Source organism: Osmerus mordax, chromosome 3 (assembly GCF_038355195.1).
Source record: "Osmerus mordax isolate fOsmMor3 chromosome 3, fOsmMor3.pri, whole genome shotgun sequence".
Classification (NCBI taxonomy): domain Eukaryota; kingdom Metazoa; phylum Chordata; class Actinopteri; order Osmeriformes; family Osmeridae; genus Osmerus; species Osmerus mordax.
Genome location: NC_090052.1, coordinates 2,654,659 through 2,675,058, shown reverse-complemented (window position 1 = coordinate 2,675,058; position 20,400 = coordinate 2,654,659). Strand labels below are relative to the sequence as shown.

General features: G+C 48.8%; 2 protein-coding genes across 2 annotated transcripts in view; both read left to right on the top strand.

Annotated features, from left to right (window-relative positions):
- ppp1r9ba (protein phosphatase 1, regulatory subunit 9Ba) overlaps nt 1–4,585 on the top strand; it is a 39,964-nt gene extending 35,379 nt beyond the window's left edge. The window contains 5 exon segments of the mRNA XM_067231502.1: nt 2,028–2,200; nt 2,484–2,537; nt 3,608–3,837; nt 4,082–4,178; nt 4,367–4,585. Of these exon segments, the coding sequence (XP_067087603.1) occupies nt 2,028–2,200; nt 2,484–2,537; nt 3,608–3,837; nt 4,082–4,178; nt 4,367–4,420 (608 nt within the window). The 3' untranslated portion in view covers nt 4,421–4,585.
- Nucleotides 4,586–9,017: 4,432 nt separating this feature from the next.
- Nucleotides 9,018–19,424, top strand: LOC136938206 (uncharacterized). The gene is made up of 14 exons (XM_067231490.1): nt 9,018–9,047; nt 9,141–9,284; nt 9,538–9,883; nt 12,115–12,819; nt 13,246–13,950; nt 14,357–15,043; nt 15,718–16,362; nt 16,674–16,751; nt 17,011–17,168; nt 17,413–17,468; nt 17,563–17,777; nt 17,868–18,115; nt 18,772–18,919; nt 19,075–19,424. Exons 1-14 carry the CDS (start codon nt 9,018–9,020, stop codon nt 19,422–19,424), a joined length of 4,515 nt encoding a protein of 1,504 aa, XP_067087591.1.
- The last annotated feature ends 976 nt before the right edge of the window (nt 19,425–20,400 follow it).

The following is a 20,400-nucleotide window of genomic DNA, read 5'->3' as shown; positions in this document are numbered from 1 at the left end:
TGAGGTGTGAAGATGCATGGACAGCCAGCCAGCCAGGCTGGCAGACAGACAGACAGACAGACAGACAGACAGGCAGACATACGACCAGGCAGACAGGCAGACAGGCAGACAGACATACGACCAGCAGACAGGCAGACAGACATTACGACCAGGCAGACAGACAACCTGGCAGACAGGCATACGACCAGGCAGACAGACAGACAGACAGGACAGACAGGCAGACAGACAACCAGGCAGACAGACATACGACCAGGCAGACAGGCAGACAGACAACCAGGCAGACAGACATACGACAGGCAGGCAGAACAGGCAGACAACCAGGCAGGCAGGCAGACAGACAGATCCTCATCTCAGTTACATAGGCCCAGTGTTCACCATGCTATGCTGCAGCATCTACAAACCACACAAGCAGCTCTGGAGTGAAGGGAGGCTATGTGTGTGTGTGTGTGTGTGTGTGTGTGTGTGTGTGTGTGTGTGTGTGCGAGTTGTGTGTGTGTGGTGTGTGTGTGTGTGTGTGTGCGAGTGCGAGTGTGTTGTGTGTGTGTGTGTGTGTGTGTGTGTGCGTGCCCAGGGAGAAGAAAGAGAAAGAGAGAGACAGATTGTTGTGACAGGAGGAGCCATGGGTTCTGTTCGGACTAGCCTCAGATGAGTGTTGTTAAAGCAACACTATGAATAGTGTTACTGCTGCATAAGCCAGACCATAAACCACAGAAAGACAGTACTTTTGGCACGCCAGTCTTTCTCGACTAATAAGCTATCGTGTACGGCATTCGTCCAATATGACAAAGATTCATCATGTTGCTACCACACACCAAGAGTCGTCTTTAGCTGTTGCCCTTTTTTGTGGCGTTTGGTGGCGGCAAACACAAAATGGAGGTTGCCCAATTGTTGGGTGGTCGATTCTGGCTAAGCATGTGTCGAGGAAATGGGATTTTATCCCAAAGCTCGCTTGTGCCATCTGGTGGGACATCCTATTGCAGTGCAGGCAGATAATGATAAAGTGTGATGCAATCTGCACAATACAGTTAAACACACCTAAGAGCACACAATGTACACAATATATATAGTAAATAAATAAATTTACCAAACTGAATATCCACAGTACCATTTGCTGAAATGGTATCATTTGTGACGACAAGGTTTGTGATATCCAGCTATTGTCCAGGGAATCGGGCTAGTAATCCGAAGGTTGCCAGTTCGATTCCCCGGTCATGCCAACTGACGTTGTGTCCTTGGGCAAGGCACTTCTCCCTACTTGCCTCGGGGAATGTCCCTGTACTTACTGTAAGGTCGCTCTGGATAAGAGCGTCTGCTAAATGACTAAATGTAAATGTATTGTCCAGTGTGGGCCCATGTTGGAGGTTTCTGTGAGGGAGGTTTGTCGATAGCAGCTGGGATCGATAGAGAGAAAACGTCTTTCTGACTATCTATCCGTTGTCTAATGGGTCGGGGCTAGGTGGTATTGATCCACAAAGTTCTGCTGGAGGACAATACAGAACCTGGTTCCGCTGACCAAGACCCCCATCATGGTCATTAGGACCTGGCCATAAAATAAAATAAACGACAGAACACGCATCTTTGGTTGTTAGGCAGTACATTACATTTAGTCATTTTAGCAGACGCTCTATCCAGAGCGACTTACAGTAAGTACAGGGACATTCCCCCGAGGAAAGTAGGGTGAAGTGCCTTGCCCAAGGACACAGCGTCATTTGGCACGGCCGGGAATCGAACTGGTGACCTTCAGATTACTAGCCTGATTTCCGAACCGCTCAGCCACCTGACTCCCAGTAGACTAGTGCTAAGAGAAGGCCATGTCGCTTGGACGAATACATGCGTGAGGCTTGTTCACCTTGTAGTGCATTCTGTAGTGCATTCTGGGTACAGTACGTGCAGATAAGCCTTCCTCGCAGTTCATTCAAGACTCGGTTGTCTCCCGAGTTCAGCTGAAGGCTAAACACTGTGTACAGCCTGCAAACACAGACGTGCAGCGTAGTGACAGAGTGAACCGCGAGGCCGGTGTGAGTGAGGTCTCCCCCGCCGTCTCTCCTCCCCCCAGACGGGAGAGTACGCCACGGACGAGGAGGAGGAGATGAGCCCCATGTTCCCCAACGCCATCGAGGTGTTCGACCTGGCCGAGAACGAGGACATGCTGTCGCCCGTGGAGATGGACCCCGAGAAGCTGGCTCACAAGTTCAAAGAGGTGAGACCACCTGGAGCCGCGAGGAGGCTAGGAAGGAGAGAGACATGCAGGGGCCTGGGAGAGAGACCACCATGGACACAGCAAACACACAAACATAAGACACATCTATGTCGATACCAAGCTGACAATACTTGAAATTAACTGTTAGGTCATCATTTGACATATTCCCCTCCCTCTCTCCCTCCCTCTATCCCTACCTCCTTCTCTCTCTCCCTCCCTCTCTCCCTCCCTCCTTCCCTCTCTCCCTCCCTCTCTCTTTCTCTCTCTTTCTCTCTCTCTGCAGCTTCAGATCAAGCATGCTGTCACCCAGGCTGAGATTCAGCAGTTGAAGAGAAAGGTAGGACCACAGCCCGCCCTCCACGACTCCCTGACCAGCCCTCCTACGACCCCCTGACCAGCCCTCCTACAACCCCCTGACCAGCCCTCCTACGACCCCCTGACCAGCCCTCCTACGACCCCCTGACCAGCCCTCCTACAACCCCCTGACCAGCCCTCCTACAACCCCCTGACCAGCCCTCCTACGACCCCCTGACCAGCCCTCCTACAACCCCCTGACCAGCCCTCCTACGACCCCCTGACCAGCCCTCCTACGACCCCCTGACCAGCCCTCCTACAACCCCCTGACCAGCCCTCCTACAACCCCCTGACCAGCCCTCCTACGACCCCCTGACCAGCCCTCCTACGACTCCCTTACCAGCCCTCCTACAACCCCCTGACCAGCCCTCCTACGACCCCCTGACCAGCCCTCCTACAACCCCCTGACCAGCCCTCCTACGACCCCCTGACCAGCCCTCCTACAACCCCCTGACCAGCCCTCCTACGACCCCCTGACCAGCCCTCCTACGACCCCCTGACCAGCCCTCCTACAACCCCCTGACCAGCCCTCCTACGACCCCCTGACCAGCCCTCCTACGACTCCCTTACCAGCCCTCCTACGACCCCCTGACCAGCCCTCCTACGACCCCCTGACCAGCCCTCCTACGACTCCCTGACCAGCCCTCCTACGACCCCCTGACCAGCCCTCCTACTACCCCCTGACCAGCCCTCCTACGACCCCCTGACCAGCCCTCCTACGACCCCCTGACCAGCGGTGGTCCTCATCACTGACGTTGTTCTCCTACTGTTCCCCTTCACATCCCCCTTTCCCTCCTGTACACCCTCACACACCCTCACACGCCCTCACACGCACTCACAACTCAAACACCCGCACACACCACTCACTCGCACACGTGCACGCTCATACACCCACACGCACACACACACCACTCACTCTCACACACACGCACTCTCTCACACACACACACACTCATCCTCAAACACCTACACACACACACACACCACTCACTGTCACACACACACTCTCTCACACACACACTCTCTCACACACACACACTCTCTCACACACAGCTGGCTCACGCCGAGCAGGACAAGCTGCGCTGGCGCATGGAGCGCGCTCAGCTGGAGCAGAACGTGCGGGAGAACAAGGAGCGCATGGAGAAGCTGGAGGGCTACTGGATGGAGGCCCAGTCGCTGTGCCAGGCGGTGGACGAGCACCTGAAGGAGACCCAGGCGCAGTACCAGACCCTGGAGCGCAAGTACAGCAAGGCCAAGCGCCTCATCAAGGACTACCAGCAGAAGTAAGGAGGGACCGGGGGATGGGGGGGGGATTCTGGGGGATGTAGTTTGCGTGACTGGTAGTGGGGGGGGAGGGGGGGGGGGCAGGTGGGGAGGTGGTGGGGAGAGGTGGTTTCTTGCCGTGTCACAGTCATTGCTGTGTTGTGTTTGTCATCGACGTGACGGTGTTGAGACACCGTTGCTAGGTAGAAGGTGAGGGTTGGGACCCTGTTGTGAGCGCGCTGTGACCGTGTGGTTGTGTTCCAGGGAGATAGAGTACCTGAAGAAGGAGACGGCTCAGCGTCGGGCCCAGGAGGAGACAGAGTCCTCTCACAAGGAACAGGCAGACACCTTGCAGGGCCAGGTGTGTGTGTGTGAGTGTGTTTGTGTGTGAGTGTGTGTGTGAGTGGGCGGGTCTGTGTGTGCATGTGTGTGTGGTTGTTTCTGTGTGTCTGCGAGTGTACAGCTGTGTGTGTGTGTGTGTGTGTGACTGCTCCACGTCCTGCACGAGGCTCCTGTCAACCCGCTGCTGTCTCCTCCTTCCTCCTGCAGATCTCGGACCTGGAGACCAAGGTGGACGCTCTGAAGACCTCCGAGCCCTCATAGACCTCCTCCTCCCCTCTCCTCTCCTCTCCTCTCCCCCCCCCCCTCCTCCTCCTCCTTCCAGATAGGAAGGACTCCACACTGGGGCCTGTCTTTGTCCAGACAAGATGTTCCGATGGGCTCCTGGGGAAAACAAACAGAGAAGAGGGAAGGAGAGGGAAACTCACGGAGCACCAGTTGGGGTGGGGGTCAGGGTGGGGGGCGGGGTTGGGGGGGGGGGGGGGGTGGAGGGGGGCGGGTGGAGGTGGGGCATTGGGGGCACCTGCAAGAAGAAAGAAACCACAAACCAACACCAGAATGTTTTCATTGTCTATAATTGGCTTAGAGCTCGGTGAGTCCATCCGAGAGATCCACCAACTTCCCTCTCCCCCTCCTACGGCTTACAGTGTTCCTGTGGACCCCGGAGGCTTGCCTGGCTCCTACCTTCTCTACAGTATTTCCTCGTATTATCGACATGAAACAACTAACCAGGAGTAATATCATAGCCCTCTCTACTGGCCAGACTGGTGTATTGACTAACTGAATTTGGGGAAAACTGGACAAGAAAAAACTGGACAGCTGCTTAAGCTTCGTGGTTTGGACTCCCAGGAACACAACAGCGCCTCCGACCCCCTCTCCTACTGAACAGCGACCCCTGGGGGCAGGGAATGGAATAACCCAGACTGTCTCTGGTTGGAGCGTGTACAGTGATAGACTGGATGGATATTGACTTTTGTTTGTATATATTCTTGACGTGTATTTAAAAGTGTTTCAAAGGCTTAAGCAATGGGGAAGGGGGGGGGCTGGTAAGGAGATATGCGGGAGGGATAATGGGGAGCTATACAGACGTACAGTTCAGTGTACATTTACATTTAGTCATTTAGGAGACGCTCTTATCCAGAGCGACTTACAGTAAGTACAGGGACATTCCCCCGAGGCAAGTAGGGTGAAGTGCCTTGCCCAAGGACACAACTTCATTTGGCACAGCCGGGAATCGAACTGGCAACCTTCACATTACTAGCCCGACTCCCTCACCGCTCAGCCACCTGACTCACCTGAGTATAGATAGAAGCAGGTCTGTCCATCACTTTTTCTATTAGCGTAATGGCAAACAGGGTGTGAATATGTTGGTTTTACTTACGTGCAACTCATGTTTGGTCAAGAGAATTGTTGACGGACAGCGTTAAGGATGGCTTTGCGCTCTGCTTGGTATAAATTCTGATTCTGGGTGTTTTTGCGCCTCGGCAAATAAGGTCTCAACTAGAGGAGGGGCGGAGCTTTGGCCGGGTGTGAGGGGATTGGCTGTCGGTTGACAGGAACCAGGAACAGGGGATGTTGTGGCTGAAGTCACAGAGCATCTCTGTGAAGGAGGAGGTGCTAAATTAGGGAGAAGTGTGGTGGTCTCCTCTCCTGGTCTCCTCTCCTGGTCTCCTTTCCTCATCTCCTCTCCTCCTGAGCTCTGCTCTGAACATGCAGATACTACAGACCACCAGTGGAGGTGAGCATAAGGGGTGCCCTGGTGACTCACTGGATAAGCGCGTTCACCCCGTAAGCCTAAAGCCTAACACTGGGGTCTGGGTTCGAATCCAGTCCCCTTCCTGTACGGCTTCCCCTATCCCTCTCCTTGCCTTCCTGTCTCTCTCTCCCCAACTGTCAAGAAATGTGGATACTGGATACTGTGAAGGAGCGAAACGAGGATTGAGGAGACCACGAGGGCAGGACTGGAGCGAGGAAGCTGCAGTAGAGAGCGTGGAGAACGTCCGAATCGACTCTGTGTATAATAGCTGCTCTCACTTGAACCTCAAAACACCTGTCTGCTGCCTTGTTACCACTCTGCTGCTCCCCTCTGTCAACGACCTCGCCCACGACCTCGCCCCTGACCTCACCCCCGACCTCACCCTTCTGGTCACCTCCACCCTGACGTCGCTGCCCTCTCAGCTTCACTGTCTGCCGGCTCCTCGAGGCTCATCTCCATCAGCTAGCATCCACCACCCACCCCAACTCTCCACACCAAGTCATCCACCACCCACCCCAACTCTCCACACCAAGTCATCCACCACCCACCCCAACTCTCCACACCAAGTCATCCACCACCCACCCCAACTCTCCACACCAAGTCATCCACCACCCACCCCAACTCTCCACACCAAGTCATCCACCACCCACCCCAACTCTCCACACCAAGTCATCCACCACCCACCCCAACTCTCCACACCAAGTCATCCACCACCCACCCCAACTCTCCACACCAAGTCATCCACCACCCACCCCAACTCTCCACACCAAGTCAGGTCTGTAAACTCATAAGGTTGCCTGTCTGCCCTCGCTAAAGAAACCGTGGGATGGGGATGCTGTCCATATACGACGAAAACAAACCCAGATCAGCGTTTGTGTGTGTGTGTGTGTGTGTGTGTTAGAGGAAGCTGGCTAGTGCCTCGCAATGCAGTATTAGTGGGTATGTCTGGGTGGGTCAGATAGATAGCTGGTATGCTATCATGTGTAGACAATGACATCGAGGCACGTCCTCTTGTTCAGATTCTCTCGAAACAGGCACTTCTGAGTTTAACCGCACAGTTGGCCTCTTTGTCCACTGATGATTTTAGCTTTAGACACAAGCAAAAGACAAGCAAGTCGAAGTGCACTTCACAGTGACCCCAATGCACTTAACAAAGAAAATAACGGCAACTAAAATATATAGCGAAAGGCAATGAAAGAGGACTGGAGATGTCAACGGGACGACGAGGAACGCTTCTTTGAAACGCGTGTGGGAGCCGAGTGACTGGCCCGCCTCTCCCACGTCTCTCTCCTGCTGCTCTCCCTCCGGCTTCGCGCCTTCTCTCTCCGAGAGCGGGGGGTACCGCGCGGGGTGACGGATACTGTTCACTTTCGGCCGCAGCTCCGTCAGCTCTCGCGCTACACTCCGCGGCGTCGACGTTCCGAGTGGGTCGGGGAGAGAGAGGAAGGCTTGTTTACAGCGGAGGACGGACGCCCTTTCTCTCTCCCCCGTCCTCAACGTCGCGGTTTCTGTGAGTAACTCAAGGGCCCACCGACATTCACTGACAACTGGACCGCACAAAACATGCGCGCACATATTCCTCCTCTAGATAGCTAGCTAGCTAGCTACCATATCAGCTGTGCGTCAACCACAGTGTCTGCAGTCACAGCGCTGTACCGAGCAGGACTGGCCTCTAGGTGGCAGCAGTGAGATCATGAGTGACTAGTTCACTCAGAGGGACAGACAAGTCGAGTCTCTCTTCGGAGGACACGGACTGTAACATAACAACCCAATTCTTAAGACTGTCCTTCTTAGGCGTGGTCACACCAAGATATCCTCTCACGCAGTAACTTCCGTTGTTATGACATGTCTACTGTCCGGTGATGATATCATAGTATTAACATACTGTAACATACTAACATTCTGCCTGAGGACTCCGTTCAGAAGCGTGAACCTTTGGCCCAAGTGGCCTGTCAGAACAGAGACGCTGGGAAGTTCTAGAACGGAACCATTAGAGCTAGGTTTACTTCTCATTCCACATTCCAATTTATTCTTTTCCATTTTTTTCTCTCTCCATGATGGAGACCATGCTTGTCTCTGTGGAGGCTTTGTTGTGTTGGAACCCTGCATCTAGTAAGGGGCGGATCTTCAGACCGCAGGGACGGAAGTTTCATTTGCGCTTTGAGTGCAAGAAAGGCGCATTACAAATAAAATGTATTATTATTATCTATGAAAAATTGCAAATCTGCCACCACCACCCCCCCCCCCCCCTCCCCCCCCCCCCACACACACACACACACACAGACACACACAGACACACACACACACACACACACACACACTCTTTTTATTGAGAACATTATATTGAACGGCTGCATCCTCAGTTATTTCAAAAAGATGCCCCGCCCACATTTGAAAACAAGCCTTTGCCCCTGGCCTCTGGACATCATAGTTTTCACTGTCAACATGTTCAGCTGGAGCCTGACTATAGCGCCGCTGTGTGGAAGGCTGCATCCTAGTCCTCATCTTCTCTCTGATTACTACACAAACACGACTACAAAAGCAAAAAAAGACAAACACAAAATATAGTTCACAGACTTTGGTTGACAGAGGTGTGCTTTATTTACCTTGTCAGGCACAGTGGACCAATGAAATAGTGCCAAAAGTGCAAGCTCTGCATGTAAGGCAATTCAAATCAAGTGCACCGTTTAAGTATTTCAAAGATTTGAAACATGTATTTCGACGTCAATCTGCTTCTGTCTTTAAAACGTCATATTATTTGTCTTGCATAATTTACTGTCATCATTAATAAATACAGATGTGGAATTCCAGTGTGATGTGTCTTTTGTCAGTGTGGCTAAACACAGCAGGAGGCTGAAATTTACATTTAGTCATTTAGCAGACGCTCTTATCCAGAGCGACTTACAGTAAGTACAGGGACATTCCCCCGAGGCAAGTAGGGTGAAGTGCCTTGCCCAAGGACACAATGTCATTTGGCACGGCTGGGAATCGAACTGGCAACCTTCAGATTACTAGCCCGACTCCCTCACCGCTCAGCCACCTGACTCCCAATTGGACCCAAGTTATGGTCACAGTTTTACATAACAAAACATAAGCAGATGCTATATGTCTAAATCAAGCACAAGCCATAGCTGTGTACAGCCTGCAAACACAGACGTGCAGCGTAGTGTCAGTGAACCGCGAGACCGGTGTGAGTGAGGTCTCCCCCGCCGTCTCTCCTCCCCCCAGACGGGAGAGTACGCCACGGACGAGGAGGAGGAAATGAGCCCCATGTTCCCCAACGCCATCGAGGTGTTCGACCTGGCCGAGAACGAGGACATGCTGTCGCCCGTGGAGATGGACCCCGAGAAGCTGGCCCACAAGTTCAAAGAGGTGAGACCACCTGGAGCCGCGAGGAGGCTAGGAAGGAGAGAGACATGCAGGGGCCTGGGAGAGAGACCAGCAAAGACTCTCTTCTCCTTTTGTAAAATGTCACAGTGTAGGCCTACTTTTTTCACAGTCAAACATAAAACAACACACAAATATGAAGCAAAAAAAGTTTTATTTCGGTACACACAGAGAACAGTACAGTACTGTAAACTGGCCTGCTCAACCCCCCCCCCCCCCCCTCCCCCTTCACAAAAAGGAATTAGGCATCACGCCTCTGGTTCCTGTCTGGCCAGAGGGCCTCATCCACATCACAGGTAATGTTCTCCCTGAGAGCCTCATCCACATCACAGGTAATGTTCTCCCTGAGAGCCTCATCCACATCACAGGTAATGTTCTCCCTGAGGGCCTCATCCACATCACAGGTAATGTTCTCGCTGAGGGCCTCATCCACATCACAGGTAATGTTCTCCTTGAGGGCCTCATCCACATCACAGGTAATGTTCTCCCTGAGGGCCTCATCCACATCACAGGTAATGTTCTCCCTGAGGGCCTCATCCACATCACAGGTAATGTTCTCCCTGAGAGCCTCATCCACATCACAGGTAATGTTCTCCCTGTCCAAGCAGCGCTGGAAGAAACTCCTCGAGTGGCGCATGAAGCCCTGACAGGCCTCAACACTCACGTCGCCAAAAGCCTCCTCCTTGTCCTCCTCTTCCTCCTCCTTGTCCTCCTTGTCCTCCTCTTCCTCCTCCTTGTCCTCCTCCTCCTCTTCCTCCTCTTCCTCCTCCTCTTCCTCCTCCTTGTCCTCCTCTTCCTCCTCCTCTTCCTCCTCCTTGTCCTTCTCTTCCTCTTCTTCCTCCTCCTCTTCCTCCTCTTCCTCCTCCTCTTCCTCCTCTTTCTCCTCCTCCTTGTCCTCCTCTTCATCCTTGTCCTCCTCCTCCTTGTCCTCTTCATCCTTGTCCTCCTCCTCCTCTTCCTTCTCTCTGTCCTCCTACTCCTCCTCCTTGTCCCCCTCCTTCTTGTCCTCCTATTCCTCCTCCTCCTCCCCCTCTCAGCCCTCTCCTTCTCTGGTTGTCGATCCCTTCAAAGTTCTCCGTTGTTCACCAAACAAAACAGAGGCTCAATGCACTTTTATGCTGCAGTCCTGATTGCAAATTGCTCAACAGACCTGAATGTTTAGAGATTTGAATATTTGTGTGTTGTAGGTTGATTTTAATTGAGAAGTGTGTCCAACAACTGAACATTGTGTGTAGTGTTTTGACAAGGTGATGTATAATTGACATCAGTGTGTAAACAAGGAAAGTCAGAGTCTAATGCAGATAAGGGAGTCTGAAGTAGTGCCAAATTCGGTGGAGCGATTGTTACATGAAGTGAAGGTTGTGCAAATTGTGCCGAATTTTCGCTTTTTGTGTGTTAACAACTGAGAAAAACTGTAAATGCAGCTAAATGAAATATGAATTTGCCATATTCTTACAAATGGTATATTTATCTACATTTGAGCTATATGGTTGGCATCATTGACATATTAAAAAAAATGCTGGGTACATACAAACTCTTTCTCATGAAAATCTAAATGGATTTGTTACTATAATCTTATGAATGTTAAGGTAGATTTTTGCCAATTGAATTTATATAAGATTAACCGAAATAATTAACTACTATGTTTTACAATCAGCACAACAATACCAGACAAATTAATGTGTAAATATAGAAGGTATATAAAGGTAAAATATATGATTAGATAGAAGTCAAAAGGAGAGATCTATGTTCCCCGGTAGATCACTGGGTTTGGCGTGTTCCACACGGGTCCCACACACAGTGGTTCGGGTTCCAGCTCAGGACATTTCTACATGTCTTCCTCTCTCATTCCCACGACAGCCTTCACAAGTGGACGATACAACACTTCAGGGTATCTCAAGGACACAATAATTAACTTTTACCTGTGCCATCTTCAACCTATAACATGGGCCAAAACAAGGCAGTACATTATTGTATCAATGATCCATGATCAGAGCGACACTGCTGTAAGAGTATGTCACAGGTGGCCTAGTCTACAAGAATGTTGTTAAACCATCCAAACCTGTTCTACCTGATCTACTTTCTATTTCACCTGACACACAAACTTCTTTCCTTCGTCGTCTGCTAGGCTTCGTCGTGTCGGTATAGGTAAGTTAAAAGTCGATTGAAAATGTAATTAATTATTAACCTGATTAACTAAATTAATAAACTGTAACAATGGGCTACAATATAAACAGGGAAGAACATGCTGGATCTTAACAGATAGTTAAGATTTGACCTGTATTCCAAGTACACAAGTAGGTTGATTAATAAACCTACATATCATGTCGTGTCACCATGGTAACATTACCTTTTGGCATGTTTTATATATTTAGACCCTGCCTGCTCTTCATTCTCTCCATGAGTAAAGAGAGGAGAAGGATTATCAACTATGGCTTCAGGTAAACGGTCTTCGTTGAAGTGTTTCAGCCCAAAAATTATTAACCATAACCAGGAAGTTCATCATGTTAGCAGTTACGGATACATTTGAAGATTTTCATTGCACCATGTCACCTGTAAAAATGAACAGGATATTATGTAATCTGATGAAGAACACACTGTTCTTCATCAACAGTTTTACCCTAACCCTTACCAGTCCTTATGCAATCTCTGTTAGCCCTTTGTCTTTCTCTATCTCACTTTATCTCAATCTGTCTCATGCATCTATATTTCCCCCCTCTCTCTCTCTTGCCCTTGCTCTCTCTCTCTCTCTCTCTCTCTCTCTCTCTCTCTGTCTCTGTCTCTCTCTCTCTCTCTCTGTCTCTCTCTCTGACAGGTGAGTCCCTCCACCTCTCAGAGCTGAGGATTGTGCTGCTGGGGTGGAGATATGCAGGGAAGAGTTCATCAGGGAACACCATCCTGGGCAGAGAGGAGTTTGACCTGAGGACAGGTGCTCAGTGTGTGAAGAGACGGGGAGAAGTAGCAGGGAGGCAGGTCACTGTGGTCGACACTCCAGGATGGTCGAGGGATCACCCTGTAGAGAGGTCTACTGAGCTGGTTAAACAGGAGATAGTACGCAGTGTGTCTCTGTGTCCTCCAGGACCCCACACTCTCCTCCTGGTTATAGGGCCGGATCGATCATTCCGAGAGGAAGAGAGAAGATCAGTAGAGGGACACCTGCAGCTTCTCAGTGAGAGAGTCTGGAGTCACACTATAGTGCTGTTCACCTATGGGGACTGTCTGGGAGACACAACCATTGAGCAGCACATTGAGACAGAAGGGAAGGCCCTCCAGTGGCTTGTTGAGAAATGTGGGAACAGGTATCATGTCCTCAACAATGAGAACAGGGGTGATGACACTCAAGTCACTGAGTTGTTGGACAAGATGGAGGAGATGGTGGCAGGAAACAGAGGAGGCCACTATGAGATGGACAGAGAGATCCTGGAGAAGATCGAGGAGAGAAGGAGGGCAGAGGAAGAGAGAGCACAACAGAGGCTGATGAAGGTGCAGGAGCAGAGAGAGACTCTCAGATCACTAATGGGTGAGTTGCTTTCAGTGTCCACCCAGAGTCTTGGTGTGAATAGCCTAACCAATGTGACATGCAGTATACTGTATAGACTGGTTATAATATGCGAAAACGTAATTTCAAATATTGAGGAACAACATTGTGCATAATGTACATATCAGTAAATTGTTGTTTTTTGTAGGATGCGTTCATCTGAACAGAGATCATTTCGGCAACTCACATTATTACTATGTGATGTAGATGCTTCACTCAAACAACCTGTAAAATCAGATCATTGTAAACTTCACAAAGAAAATGCAATCTCTGTTAGCCCTTTGTCTTTCTCTATCTCACTTTATCTCAATCTGTCTCATGCATCTATATTTCCCCCCTCTCTCTCTCTTGCCCTTGCTCTCTCTCTCTCTCTCTCTCTCTCTCTCTCTCTGTCTCTCTCTCTGACAGGTGACTCCCTCCATCTCTCAGATCTGAGGATTGTGCTGCTGGGGGGGAGATATGCAGGGAAGAGTTCATCAGGAAACACCATCCTGGGCAGAGAGGAGTTTGACCTGATGACAGCTGCTCAGTGTGTGAAGAGACAGGGAGAAGTAGCAGGGAGGCAGGTCACTGTGGTCGACACTCCAGGATCGTGGAGGAATCTCCCTGTAGAGTGGAGTACTGAGCTGGTTAAACAGGAGATAGTACGCAGTGTGTCTCTGTGTCTTCCAGGACCCCACACTCTCCTCCTGGTTATAGGGTTGCATCGATCATTCTCAGAGGAAGACAGAAGATCAGTAGAGGGACACCTGCAGCTTCTCACTGAGAGAGTCTGGAGTCACACTATAGTGCTGTTCACCTATGGGGACTGTCTGGGAGACACAACCATTGAGCAGCACATTGAGAGAGAAGGGAAGGTCCTCCAGTGGCTTGTTGAGAAATGTGGGAACAGGTATCATGTCCTCAACAATGAGAACAGGGGTGATGACACTCAGGTCACTGAGCTGTTGGACAAGATGGAGGAGATGGTGGCAGGAAACAGAGGAGGCCACTATGAGATGGACAGAGAGATCCTGGAGAAGATAGAGGAGAGAAGGAGGGCAGAGGAAGAGAGAGCACAACAGAGGCTGATGAAGGTGCAGGAACAGAGAGAGACTCTCAGATCACTAATGGGTGAGTTTCTTTCAGTGTCCACCCAGAGTCTTGGTGTGAATAGCCTAATAAATGTGACATGCAGTATACTGTATAGACTGGTTATAATATGCAAAAACGTAATTTCAAATATTGAAGAACAACATTGTGCATCATGTACATATCAGTAAATTGTTGTTTTTTGTAGGATACGTTCATCTGAACAGAGATCATTTCTGCCACTCACATTATTACTATGTGGTGTAGATGCTTCACTCAAACAACCTGTAAAATCAGATCATTGTAATTTTCGTAAAGAAAATGCAATCTCTGTTAGCCCTTTGTCTTTTTCTATCTCACTTTATCTCAATCTGTCTCATGCATCTATATTTCCCCCCTCTCTCTCTTGCCCTTGCTCTCTCTCTCTCTCTGTCTCTCTCTCTGACAGGTGACTCCCTCCATCTCTCAGAGCTGAGGATTGTGCTGCTGGGGGGGAGAGATGCAGGGAAGAGTTCATCAGGAAACACCATCCTGGGCAGAGAGGAGTTTGACCTGAGGATAGCTGCTGAGTGTGTGAAGAGACAGAGAGAAGTAGCAGGGAGGCAGGTCACTGTGGTCGACACTCCAGGATGGTGGAGGAATCTCCCTGTAGAGTTGAGTACTGAGCTGGTTAAACAGGAGATAGTACGCAGTGTGTCTCTGTGTCCTCCAGCACCCCACACTCTCCTCCTGGTTATAGGGCCGGATCGATCATTCCGAGAGGAAGAGAGAAGATCAGTAGAGGGACACCTGCAGCTTCTCAGTGAGAGCGTCTGGAGTCACACTATAGTGCTGTTCACCGACACAACCATTGAGCAGCACATTGAGAGACAAGGGAAGGCCCTCCAGTGGCTTGTTGAGAAATGTGGGAACAGGTATCATGTCCTCAACAATGAGAACAGGGGTGATGACACTCAAGTCACTGAGTTGTTGGACAAGATGGAGGAGATGGTGGCAGGAAACAGAGGAGGCCACTATGAGATGGACAGAGAGATCCTGGAGAAGATCGAGGAGAGAAGGAGGGCAGAGGAAGAGAGAGCACAACAGAGGCTGATGAAGGTGCAGGAGCAGAGAGAGACTCTCAGATCACTAATGGGTGAGTTGCTTTCAGTGTCCACCCAGAGTCTTGGTGTGAATAGCCTAACCAATGTGACATGCAGTATACTGTATAGACTGGTTATAATATGCGAAAACGTAATTTCAAATATTGAGGAACAACATTGTGCATAATGTACATATCAGTAAATTGTTGTTTTTTGTAGGATGCGTTCATCTGAACAGAGATCATTTCGGCAACTCACATTATTACTATGTGATGTAGATGCTTCACTCAAACAACCTGTAAAATCAGATCATTCTAAACTTCACAAAGAAAATGCAATCTCTGTTAGCCCTTTGTCTTTCTCTATATCACTTTATCTCAATCAGTCTCATGCATCTATATTTACTCTCTCTCTCTCTCTTGCCCTTGCTCTCTCTCTCTCTCTCTCTCTCTCTCTCTCTCTCTCTCTCTCTCTCTCTCTCTCTCTCTCTCTCTCTCTCTCTCTCTCTCTCTCTCTCTCTCTCTCTCTCTCTCTCTCTCTCTCTCTCTCTCTCTCTCTCTCTCTCTCTCTCTCTCTCTCTCTCTCTCTCTCTCTCTCTCTCTCTCTCTCTCTCTCTCTCTCTCTCTCTCTCTCTCTCTCTCTCTCTCTCTCTCTCTCTCTCTCTCTCTCTCTCTCTCTCTCTCTCTCTCTCTCTCTCTCTCTCTCTCTCTCTCTCTCTCTCTGACAGGTGACTCCCTCCATCTCCCAGAGCTGAGGATTATGCTGCTGGGGGCGAGATATGCAGGGAAGAGTTCATCAGGAAACACCATCCTGGGCAGAGAGAAGTTTGACCTGAGGACAGGTGCTCAGTGTGTGAAGAGACGGGGAGAAGTAGCAGGGAGGCAGGTCACTGTGGTCGACACTCCAGGATGGAGGAGTCTCCCTGTAGAGAGTACTACAGAGCTTGTTAAACAGGAGATGGTACGCGGTGTGTCTCTGTGTCCTCCAGGACCCCACACTCTCCTCCTGGTCATACGGCTGGATCTCTCATTCCTAGAGGAACACAGAAGATCAGTAAAGGGACACCTGCAGCTTCTCAGTGAGAGAGTCTGGAGTCACACTATAGTGCTGTTCACTCATGGGGACCGTCTGGGAGACACAACCATTGAGCAGCACATTGAGAGAGAAGGGAAGGCCCTCCAGTGGCTTGTTAAGAAATGTGGGAACAGGTATCATGTCCTCAACAATAATAACAGGGGTGATGACACTCAGGTCACTGAGCTGTTGGACAAGATGGAGGAGATGGTGGCAGGAAACAGAGCAAATGTGTTTTACCAGACGTCACTACTGCCTGTGACAAGAGCTGGGAGCTACGACTTCCTCTATCCAAATAGTGAGTATTGACTGTTTATTGTACTAACAGCAGATCTGGCACATATATAAGTGTATTACCTAACCCTAAATGTGGAATGAGAGAAGGGAAAAACAGAAGGGAAGACAATACAAATATTCGAACACAGGCAGAAATATAAATGTAGAAATATGTGTCTATAACAAGAACCAATTCAATACCCATAATTGTAATATTCCATGTGCTACTTTCTTATTTCAAATACATACTATGTAGTACAGTACTTTAGCAAACAGTCAGTTGTCAGTCTTTTGTTATCCTTGTTTAGTTATTTGTATGTTGTTGTTGTGCAGTGAGTGGAGACAGCAGAGCTGAGAGAGATTATCATTCTGGTTGGAGATCTGAAGCTGGATCACTGCTGAGCCTTGAGGGTAAGATGCCTGTCTGTCTGTCTGCCTGACTAGATACTTTACCTACCTTGCAGCCTACTTGTCTGTTAGTTTGCCTGTATTTGTCCATCAGTCAGTTGAATGTTCCATATGTGGTCCCTGAGTAGGAATCTAACCACTCAGTGACCTATGCACTTTTGTAAAGCTCTCTTTTGGAAGTCGCTTTGGATAAAAGCGTCTGCTAAATGCATAAATGTAAATGTAACCAGCCCAGTATCTGACCTGCTGTGTTTCTCTACAGAGTGGAGAGATGGTAGATCTGATCTCCGGTCTCTGAGCTCTGGCTACGGTTCCCTGACCTCCACACTTTCTCACCTCAGCTCAGAGAGTAACCCACACAGATCTCCACACACCAGATTAACCCCTGAACCTGCACACAGCAGGGAACCACAAGGACCGGTACGTAGACTACTAGATTATCTGTTCAGGTACTTTCATACTTAATTATTAAGACTCAGCTTCACAAAAGAATTATATTATTCCTGGCTCATTGGTTATTTTTATAATCCACAGTCCAATTTTTTTTATGAGATGGAAGTTTTCAGTATCAAAACAAATTCAATTGGCATACAACGATGTGGAGTATTGACAGTATTGCAGACTAAGGTTTGTAGTTGTATACATTTTTGTTTCTTTTTTCCAGATCCTAACTTTTGTGATACCTGAATTCACCTCACAACCTTCAGAGACTTTATACAGGTGACTGTTCAATTCCCTGGTATCAGAGGCATTATTCATCTCCTCTGTATTTTTACCATGAAGGTGATTACCACTGTTGTCCTGTGTCCCCCAGGCTCCAGTGCCCCCATGCAGGGTTGTTCCAGTGCAGGTTGACAGGTCTGGCCTTTCAGATGGAGGGAGAGGGGGAGGTGCTCTACAAAACTGTCCAATGGGATGAAGGTCTGCTGCACTCCACAGGCCAGACCCCTGCAGGACCCCTGTTCAACATCAGCTGTCCTCAGGGCTCTGTCTGCCAGCTGCACCTCCCACACTGTGAGATTCCCTCTGGTGAGTTCCACACCTCTCACAACCCAGTAATACCACGCTTACCCTACTCAGCTCTGAAATACTGCTGACTGAAACATTGCTGTCTTACAGGAGAGGGGGTTGACTCCTTGTGTGTGGCTCATATCAGTGGTGATAACGTGGAGCTTTTGCCTCCCCTGAGGGTGACTGACACACATGTGGTGGTGAACATCACAGACCTGTCCCTATGGGGCCTGGTGAGACGGTTCATACCCTTCCTCACCACCAGGGGGCAGGTGCTGCCCTTCCTCCAACCAGTAGACCCCCTGCGCTCTGTTCTGAACCTGATTGTTCTACCACACAACGTGCCACTCCTAGAGGTACAGTCCTGGGCTCCGGTGAATCACAATGCAGCTGTCTGGGTTCAATTCCTGCCTGGGTCATTTCAGCATGTCTTCCCCTCTCTTTCTCTCCCCAACCTTTCCTGTCTAGTTTGAACTGTCCTATCTAATAAAGTATGAATACCAATGTCCAAATAATATCTGAAAACAAGAGGTACAGTCCTTCCAACACGCCCAAAACACATCAGTATATCATTTGCTATGGTTGTGCCAACTAGCACTGAAAAGTGGTTAAATAAAAGGTAAAAGACAGTTGGTGAGCTATGCCAAGAGAGTGAAATGCTGACATATTGAATACATTGTCCTGTGCAGGTAAAGAGAATGCAGAGCGAGAGCTCTTACATATCTGTGTGTTCAGACTGCACACTGTCTCGTGGGGAAGTCTACAATCTCTGCTGTGATGTGGAGGGATATAAGATCCAACCTAAGGTAAACTCACTCACCATAAAATAAAAATGCTGTCTGATGATGTCACATTAGGCTCAACACAATCATTATGTTATCTGAGTTTGTTTTCTTACTAATTTGGTTCCCTTAAAACATTCTTATCTTATTAACCTATTAGCCTAGACTCCTCCAAACCTGACAGATGGTTGTAAATGGTTCTGATTTAGCTGCTCTCATCTGTGTTCCAGCGTGTTCAGGTCCACTGGAACTACGGTCCAAACTACCACCCCACCTTCCAGGTGTTTCTGAACACCGACACAGAGGAGGTGGAGCTGAGGCTTCTGGAGAGAAGGGGAAAAGGAAAGCAGGTGTGGGCAGCATGTGTTCCACTAACAGGTACAGGACATCCTCAGGGTCCACATTCTGGCTTCTGTTTCTGCAGTACTTTACTGAGGTTAATGACTGGCAGCAAAGTCTATAAACCTGATGCCAGAATCAGTCATTTCAGCACAGTACAGCTGAACACATCTGGGTTTCCTCCACACAACCAGGTTCCTCATCGATAGGAGGCAGGCAGACTGAGCATGCTCAGAAGGGCTCTGCAAAAGAACAGCTGTGCTCTGCAAGACTGGTGTTTTTGGAGCGAGTCTCCATGCCTGTCCTGGATGATCTGCTGGATGGACTTCTGCAGGAGAGGGTGATCAACGATGCTGAGATGGAGGCAGTGAAGGTGGAGGCAGTGAGGAAGGACAGAGCACTGGTCACCATCGACATGGTCCTGAGGAAAGGATCTCCCTCATGTTTTGTGATGAAAACAATGTTGTTTAAATATGACCCTGCCTTACACAAAACTCTTGGCTTCCAATACAACATGCTGAGAACAGTGTCAGACCTAGGATGAGTGTATCACACCAGTGTTTCAGCCTAGTGAATACACTATGTATGGATATATTCATTACAATTTAAATACAGCTAAATGAAATATGAATTTGCCATATACTTATACATGGTATTTTTATCGACATCGGAACTGTATTGTTGGAATCATTTAAATACTCTTATTCTTGTTTTATATTGTTTTACTCTGGGTACATATAAATAGACTTTCTCTTTCAAATCTAAATTTGATTTGTTAATATAATCTTATGAATGTTAAGTTTGATATTTGCCACTTGAATGTATCTAAGATCAACGAAAATAATTAACTATTATGTTTTACAATCAGCACAACATGGCAATATCAGACAAATTAATGTGTAAATATAGAATTTATATAAAGGTAAAGTAGACAAAAATGTCTAATTTGGTACAATCATATATGGGGATAAGCCCTTTGAAACAATCTATTTATTTTAATAAAACCCTCCAATAAATGTAAATATGTTGTTAAAAGATGTTCTTTATTTGGGTCACAGCTGTCAGACCTGGATTGTGTCAATGCTGTTTCAGTCCATCATTCAGAATTTAAACTGAAAACAGTGAACTTCCATTTGACATGGGATCCATCACAAGTCCTTACCACAGACAGATTCATGTCCAGTACATTTCTTGACAGTTCTCACATATCTTTTCAGTCCAAGATGTATGTATGGCTGGGTAGCTGTCTCTCTCTCTCTCTCTCTCTCTCTCTCTCTCTCTCTCTCTCTCTCTCTCTCTCTCTCTCTCTCTCTCTCTCTCTCGCTCACACACACGTTGGTTTTTGTATCCTAATGTGGCCCGACCATTGTTCAAGTTCAAGTCTTTTATTGTCAGATGTCCTGTAGGTGTCCTGTAGGGCTGGGAGTTTCCTGCTGATGATGAACTCAGCAGACCGGACCACACTACGTAGGGCCTTGCTGTCCCTGTCTGTGCAGCTCCCATACCACACTGTGATGCAA

What these genes read in the sequence shown, in the direction of transcription:
- LOC136938206 (XM_067231490.1), top strand. Translation starts at nt 9,018, where the DNA reads ATGTCTAAATCAAGCACAAGCCATAGCTGT. An exon ending in GACTCTCAGATCACTAATGG is followed by an intron (nt 12,820 to 13,245) that starts GTGAGTTGCTTT and finishes TCTCTCTGACAG; the next exon opens with GTGACTCCCTCCATCTCTCA. An exon ending in ACAACGTGCCACTCCTAGAG is followed by an intron (nt 18,116 to 18,771) that starts GTACAGTCCTGG and finishes TCTGTGTTCCAG; the next exon opens with CGTGTTCAGGTCCACTGGAA.